This window comes from Bidens hawaiensis, unplaced genomic scaffold (assembly GCF_021521415.1).
Source record: "Bidens hawaiensis isolate Kalapana, Puna unplaced genomic scaffold, B.hawaiensis_p1.1 tig00018213_1, whole genome shotgun sequence".
NCBI lineage: Eukaryota > Viridiplantae > Streptophyta > Magnoliopsida > Asterales > Asteraceae > Bidens > Bidens hawaiensis.
Window position 1 is genome coordinate 244,625 of NW_027492752.1, and position 8,557 is coordinate 253,181.

Genomic DNA, 8,557 nt, shown 5'->3' on the forward strand with positions numbered 1-8,557 from the left:
AAGTATCTTCAAAAGCATGGATGCACATATGACCCAATCAAAGACCTATTTATTGAAGAACTAAAAGAAAAGGTCAGGAAATTGGAAGAGGGCCATGAAAAACAAAGTACGAAAAAAAGAGAAAACAAAAAACTTCAAGAACTGAAAGAAAAGGAAGCCCGTGAACAAAGAGAATATGAGGAAGTAAAGAGCAAGCACAAAGACATCAAGTTCTTGCAACTGCATGGATTTGAACACAACAATCTGGTTGGACTGACTCTTGAAGAATTGAAGAGGAAGGTGCAAATGGTCAAAGACTCTCACAAGGATCAAAAATCACTGAGGATTGCAAGAGACAGAATTTATTAAGAATAAGACTTGAAAAAGAAAGAAAGGAAGTAGAAAAGAAGAAAGTTGAAGCAGACAGATGGTTTAATGATCCAGAATGAGTTAAAATCTTAAAGGACATTTTACTACAGAAGGGGAATGACAGAAGCTGAGTTTGATAGCATGCCTCATGAGCAACTGATTGAAAAATACAATAGAGAGCAAAAGCTATTCATGGAAACTCAGAGACAAATTGAGGAAGATAGAAGAAGAAGAGAAGAAGAAGAAAGGTCTGAAATGATAAGCATTCTTTGTAAAAGAGGTGCAAATTTTGGAAAGCTAATGATGCAGACTGATGATACTACAGACAATGGTTTGAAGAATCAGAGAAAGAGCATGCAAAGAAAAATCCTCTGTAGGATCAAGTAGAATTGCAGTAAGGTTAGAGATTGTGAGGCCTGAACATTCAAAGAACTTGAACTTGCCCACACATCTTTATTTTGATAAAAGATCAAGGACCCTAAGAATAGTAACTGAAGACAATGAAGAGAGCTTAATAATCTTCAGAGATGACTTGAGAAACTTTTCAAGAGAACAACTGCAAAAAATGGCTCAGCTGGACCTTCATGACAATTTGCAAGTCAACAAAGAAATTACTTCTCAAAGTTCCTAAAAGAACAATCTGAAAGTTGATTTCCGTTTCTGAATCAAAGAAGGACAGAAGCCCACAATGAAGCTGAGAGAGAAAGGAGAAGAAAGAGAATAAATGAAGTGCACACTTTAGAACTCTTCTTATGAGACTCCAAGAAAAAAAAAAACTCATCAGGCAAGTAGCTCCAGTGGAAAACAGAGAACTTTGAAAGAGTGCTTAGCCATGAGAAGGGAGATGAAGAAGCTAAACTCTCAAGTACAGCAAAATGGCAGAATAGCTCATCTCTCTTACAACCGGAAAAATGATTCTGTATTTCTGAGAAATGCATCAGGAGGAACTATTGCGGTGGTTTTGTATGATGAGGATCTGCACTTCATACACATCCAAGACTTACAAGATATTATCAATGCAGAGTTTCCTCTTGATTCTGAAGATGGAGTTGAGCTAGAGATGTTCAAACAGAAGGCTGCCTTTGTGAAACTCAAAAAGGAGAAAGCTGCTGAAAGGAGCCTAGGAAGAAGATAGCAGGATGGAGCTAATGGATGATCAAATTTATTCCTGTTTATATTTGTTTTCTTTGTTATGATGTATTTTGTTTTATATTTTGAACAATGTTTGAATTTGATGTGCAATGCCTAAATGGCAGAATTCCCTTATGTAATGTAATGATATTTGTACTTAAATTGACTATCTTTAAATTTTGAGTCAAAGAGATTGAAGATATCAAGAAGAATATGCTTGCTCGATGGACAATTTCGAGCAAAGAAATGATTAGTCAAAAAGAATGAAGAATGCTAGAGGAGAGTATTTTCTATGTGAAAATATTCTAAGTAAAGTATGCTCGAAGACACTCATCGAGCATACTATGCATATTGACTCTGCTCGAGCAAGGTACATATCATGCTCGAACACTCTTACACTTGTATTTTTATTTGTCTTTCATTATGTAATGATTAGGGGATTCTAGAAGTAATGTCTGGGTCTATAAATAGCATCCTAGGTTTCCATTTAGAAAGAGGTTGGCAACGGACGCAATACGAGAGCGAAACATTCTAAACCAATATTCTCTTTGTCTCCTCGTACCGCAGCCGCCGTCACAAAACCCTAGACATTCATTTCACTGTTACATTAAATGATATATTGAATGCATTGAATCTTTGTCTTTGATATTGTTACTCTTGTCAACCTACTTAAGGTTTGCACTAGATTTACGGTCCTGACATTAACGTTTACACATCTTAGAAAAGCAATCAAACCCTAGGGACCAAATTGCTAAATTTTAAAACATTTTTCTTCTTCCTTTTTCCCTCCCTATCGGTGTCACATACCCTCCCCCCAACTATGATCATTGATCCACAAAATTAGCAGGGAATCACGGATTTGGTTTTACCTTATCAGTAACTCATCTCTTGTGCGTTCAATCACAACCAAAATATGTTAATTGGCAGCTAATTAACACGAAATATACAATTACTCGAACCGTGGCTTCATTGATCTCAAAACAATATAAAAGCTCGTCCAAAATGCAATTAACTTGTCTTATACCTTCCTCTCTTTATCACTAAATAAATCCCTAAAACAATTTCATCTCAGAAGCATTCCAACATAGTTTTTGGTTTCAAAGTCTCGCTGAGGCCCTAAGCTATCGTGCTCATTCATTTCATGTTTTTTTCAAGGCAAATTTTATGGGGTTCTAATTCGATTTTGTGTCCTCTATAAAACACCTATGTCAATAGTACCTTCAATTTGGTTCTTGAGATTTATGAACCAATTGTGTTAGTGTATTAGTATTTTGAAAACTAATAAAACTTGGATAAAATTTATATAGATTGGATATTTATCATTTTATACTCGAATAGTTTTGCAAATCGTTTAAATAAAAAAAATACAAATCCATGTGTTCAACACGAATAGAAAAAGAATGAACGTTCGGTGAACTTATTTCCTCATGAATATTATATTAATGATGGATAATAAACAAAGCACATCAAAATGACAAAACGGGGTCGGTTTAACGAATACAAATACAAATACGAATAATAAGTGTCGAACATCACAACTATGCTGTAATTGCACTTTACTATAATCATACTATATTTTATATTTGATTCAAACCATATATATATATATTATAGTGTTGTGTGTGTGAGTACATTATGCAGGCATGTTTTAGACTAACACGTCAAGTTATTCCATGACACACATAATTTGTGATGTCCTACTATGCATACAAATATGGTTGTGTATTCGATATACTTAAACAAACTATAGTCATTCATTGCTATATCAAATATTATTCAAATCTATATGTAATATAACGGCGAGACTCGTGGAATCACATGCGATAGTCTTCAGCATACGCTTTTTATTGGTATTGTTGTCTCGACAGTGTAACTTCTCCACATATAACTATTTTACCATTTCATTTTCTTAAATATTGATATCCTAATTATTGTTGTTGTTGTTGCTGCTGTTGGTGCTGCTGTTGTTGTCGTTATATAGGTAAAACAATTGAACATAGTCACATAAGAAGATTAGTTTTATGCCATAATTGCCAATCAAACGAATCAAAAAGGGCTCTGAAAAAGGAATCCAAAATGGTGACCAAAGAAGCACTCAGTATGGTATTTAATATCTCGGTTTCATCTAAATATCAAACTCAATATTTATATGAACTAGGAATTATAACACCTTTTATTTAATTTTAATAGTATTAATAAAACATTATGCATGTTATAGTTGAGGTAACATCATTGATTGGAGATGTAACCTATTTTTTGTATTTTTTGTCTATTAGCACATTTTGATGTATAAATATATTATCAACAATGTTTATTTGTAACAACATTTTTCACATTACTACACCTATTTATGCGTACTATCTCATCTTGAAAGGCTTTATCACAACAGTAGAAATCGCACCAATTCCTTGTTCAGTACAAAGTGCTAGAGTACAGTAGCGTTTTATTGGAAGAAGTACAAATTAATGTCCTTGTACATCAATGCAATAACTTAATTAGCTCATTTTGAAAATGTACTGTATATCAAGTCCAAATTAATGACCTTGAGTATAACAGATAAATATGTTGTCTTTTTGTTTTAAAACTGATTTGAGAAACACAAGATTCATTGTTTTGAAAACTCCAGATATAGTTCACCCACACATCAAGAGTCGAAAACTAAATCAAAAACAAAATCTTTTTGGTTTTCAAATAGGAAACAATAACAAGTAAAACAAATGAATTTCAAAACTATTTACAAAACATGTAAACAAATACCTATTTTTAGCGTTTATTATGACTGGTGTTAAGTCAGTCATTGGTATTGTTGTCCACCTAAACTTTCCAAACAAATGATTCAGGAATTTATGTGATATGTTTAATTGGTTCAATTAAGTACAAAATATCAGGATTTATCAGTTCTAATCTTGATTCAAACATAATTTGATTTTTACACAGTCACCCCAACTTGACTTAAACCTTAGAATCAGATGATTTAAAAACCATTTATTTCAAGCATACTAGCAAATAATCCCCACTACAAGATATACCCCCGTTATCAAGAAATACCCTACGGTCCTTTTCCATGGATGAGTATGCAAGATTTCGTCTGTCGGCTTGCATACACTGTGTCCCTTGTGGTCCGTTTCTTAATGTTAATAAGACGTGAGCAAGGGGATAATATATGTCTAACAGCCGAATTTGATCAAGCCAGTAATGATTTAGTACATAAATACTTATGCGATCAAGTTTAATGACTTATAAAGTAGCTTAAAATACGGGTTCGCTTTTTAAAGCATTTTTAAATATTCATCGACATGAATACCCAGATGATAATCCGCATAGAGACTAGATGGATCCAAGAACCTTAAAGTATCCCATCAATACAGGATTTATGACCATAAGACCATACATCATTGAAGCACTAACCATTTACTAATAGCTATGTTTTTAACAATTTTATAACCAATCATTCTGATTAAAAGGCTTGAGTATGACTAGCTATTACATTTTTGCCATCATTATCAAGACTTTTGCTAGAAACTAATACCCCATCAAGTAGGCATTTTAGGTTTATATCGCTTAATATTCCATACTTGTTTGTTTTAAAGGCCTACCAATACACCAATACAATCAAGCACACAGCCTTTTATGCCTACTTTTTACTGGATTTGAGATCAGATGATCAATGTACTATCATCTTCCCTTTTTGCTTCAAAAACTCATTTTCTGTGGAGCAACATTTTTTACTATTTCTGAAATTTTAGAATTTTATAATATTTTTGGCTTTTTCAATTTTTCAAATGTTTTTGGTTTTTCAGAAATTTTCTCCCCCTAAAATCAAAAACCATATGAAAATATTTATAGGAAAAACAAAGTTGACTATGATGTTGAGGATCACAGGATATCCGACTCATCTAATATCACGGTAACCTTCTTATCACCACTGCCCAAAAGTCTTATACCGTTAAGTTTAATAAGTAAGAAAAACGTGACTTATCAAAAGCTTTGGTAAAAAGATCTACTTTTTGTTCATCGGTGTGAATTTTGTTTACGGTAATCAACTTCTTTTTGTAGCAATCACGAATGAAGTGATACCGTATTTCAATGTGTTTAGTTTTAGAGTGGTTTACCGGATTCTTTGTAATTGAAATAGCTGCAAAATTATCTACAAAGATAGGGGTAGTAAGAAAATTCAAACCATAGTCCCGCATCTGTTGTTGGATCCATTGAACCTGAGAACTGCAACTGGAGGCAGCTACGTACTTAGCTTCACAAGTAGATAGCGATACTGTGGTCTGCGTTTTGCATTGCCATGTGACAAGACGATTGCTGAAGAACTGGCACCCCGCTGTTGTAGATTTAGCGTTCAGCTTATAGCTTCCATAATCCGAGTCTGAGTATGCCCTCAGCACAAACTCATCGTCTTTTGGATACCAGAGACCGACCTCCGGACATCCCCTCAAATATCGTACGATATGCTTGACGATTATGAGATGTGATACTTTTGGATTCGACTGATATCAGGCGCACAAACATGTGGCATACATGATGTCTGGCCGTGACGCAGTAAGGTACATCAATGAGCCAATCATGGATTGGTATAACGTTTGATCAACCTTCAACCCGTTGGGATCAGGATCGATACCATAGTTCAATTGTAGAGGAGTACTGATTGCCGTTGCATCAGACATGTTGAACTTTGCCAGGATGTCATTGACATATTTGGTCTGATGGATAAAGATACCATCTAGTAACTGCTCCACTTGAAGTCCCAGGAAAAACTTCATCTCCCTTATGGCACTCATTTCAAATTTAAGCTTCATCACTTCCTCGAACTGCTTGCACAGAACATCGTTTGTCGACCCAAAAATGATATCATCGACATAAATTTTTACGATCAGAAGATGTCCGTCAACCAATTTTGTGAAGAGTGTACAATCAAGCGTTCCTCTGATAAACCTATTGTCCAAAAGATGTTGGGACAATGAATCATACCAGGCTCTCGGGGCGTGATGAAGACCATATAGGGCTTTATCAAGGAGGGACACTTTGTCCTTGTGGATCCATTAGACAAACCTCGGTGGTTGTCTTACGTAGACTTCTTCACTTATCTTTCCATTCAGAAAAGCAGACTTGAAATCAAGCTGATACACTTTGAACCCTTTCCATGAAGAAAAAGCCAGAAAGATCCGAATTACTTCCAGCCTTGCTACAGGTGCATAAACTTCATTATAGTCAATACCCTCTCTCTGTTTAAATCCCAAAACAACCAATCTTGCTTTGTTTCTCACAATAACCCCGTTCTCATCACGCTTACATTTAAACACTCATTTTGTGTTTTTTTGTTTCTTGTTCTCAGGTAAGTCGACTAGATTCCAGACCCCGAGCTTCTCAAATTGCATTAATTCTTCTTGCATCGCATTAACCCAGCTCTCTTTGGTCAGGGCTTCTTTGTAAGTCTTCGGTTCAATCTGTGAAATAAAACATTTAAATGAGAACCGATTTTGTAATGGTGATACACTACTATAGAAACACTGTAGGCTTTGATCAATTTGACGTCTCTTCTGAACCCCAGTATACAAATCACCAATGACGTTATCCTTCAGATGATAGGAAAACGTTCTCAGTATAACTTCAGTAGGAACTGATACTTTAGTTTGAAGATTGTTGACATTATCATCTTCAGCTACTTCGGTTGACGAAGGAGAGATAGCCTCAATGATCTCCTCATCTATTTCACCACCATCATCAAACACATGTGTTGTCTCTAAATCAGCATCGGGCAGAATAGGATCTGGGACATCTTGAGGAGTTGATATAATTAGGAGATTCTGATGTTAGTAAAATGGCTGAATCGTCTGATAACTGTTGTTGATATAATATGGTCACAGTATCATCAGATATAATCTCCTCAGTGAGTATGAAACTCTCCCAAAGGCTTTCATAATCAAACAATCTCGAATCTCCAGGTCGTTGGTTGGTGTACTGTAGCGTTGACAGGCCACATTCTGTACTTACACAATCTTGTGGAGGCTAGGAATATATACACGTCGTAACGGACTAGCATACGCCACGAAGAATCCCTCAATCGATTTAGGACCAAATTTGCCACTTGTTTCAAGAACTGTACATGCACAACCAAACTGTTCAAGCCACTTTAGATTTGGTTTACGTCGGTTAAGTAGCTCAAAACACGTCTTTCCAAACTTCTTCACGGTAAGAACCCGGTTGAGTGTATAACAAGCCGATGCTACCGCTTCAGTCCAGAAATTCACAAGTAATTTCGAATCAGAAAGCATGGTACGGGCTGTTTCAATCAAAGTGCAATTCTTTCGTTCAGCGGCCCCATTTTGTTGTGGAGTATAAGGTGCGCTAAACTCATGAAGAATCCCCGGTCATTACAATACTCTAGCATTCTATTGTTCTTGAACTCGGTCCCGTTGTCACTTCGTATTCTTCGAAATGGAAAATTGTAAAGGTTCTCGAGTTTCTTGAATAACACCATGAGGGAATCAAAAGTTTCATCCATAGAATCCAAAAGCATTACCCATGAGAATCTTGAATAGTCATCGGTAACCACAAGGCAATAGAGTTCGCCCGTGATACTCTTGACATTCACAGGACCGAAAAGATCCATATGTAGATGCTCGAAAGGTAGGTTGATGGGATTGATAAGCTTCTTCAGATGAGGTTTCTTTGTCTGATTTCCCTTATTGTAGTCTAAACACTCTTCATTCAAATGGAAACTCCTTAGATTAACTCCTTCTACCAGATTGTTATGAACCAAATGGTTCATCTTCCTCACATTGATGTGGCCCATCCTTCGATGCCATAAGATAGACTCCCGTTCTATTGCTTTGGATATGAAACATTGTGCAGTTGAAGTAGATGTTGATGCAGTACACATGTTGAGAACATAGAGATCATTCTTGCGAGGTGCTCGCATTAATATCCACTCATCAGGTATTTTGAAACCAGGTTTCAAAATCATACACTCCTTGTCAATGAAGTGAGTTAAGAAACTCTAATCACAGATTTGTGATATGCTTAGAAGATTGTTCTCCAACTCTGAAATATAACTCACTTTGTCAAATGT

The 8,557-nt window shown here is 35.6% G+C and overlaps 1 protein-coding gene across 1 annotated transcript; it reads right to left on the bottom strand.

Moving 5' to 3' along the window:
• Positions 1-5,981: 5,981 nt before the first annotated feature.
• LOC143555604 (uncharacterized) lies at positions 5,982-7,760 on the bottom strand. The gene is made up of 5 exons (XM_077045126.1): positions 7,509-7,760; positions 7,032-7,292; positions 6,843-6,932; positions 6,555-6,710; positions 5,982-6,296 (listed from the first exon to the last, which is right to left on the bottom strand). Exons 1-5 carry the CDS (start codon positions 7,758-7,760, stop codon positions 5,982-5,984), a joined length of 1,074 nt encoding a protein of 357 aa, XP_076901241.1.
• Between the last annotated feature and the right edge of the window lie 797 nt (positions 7,761-8,557).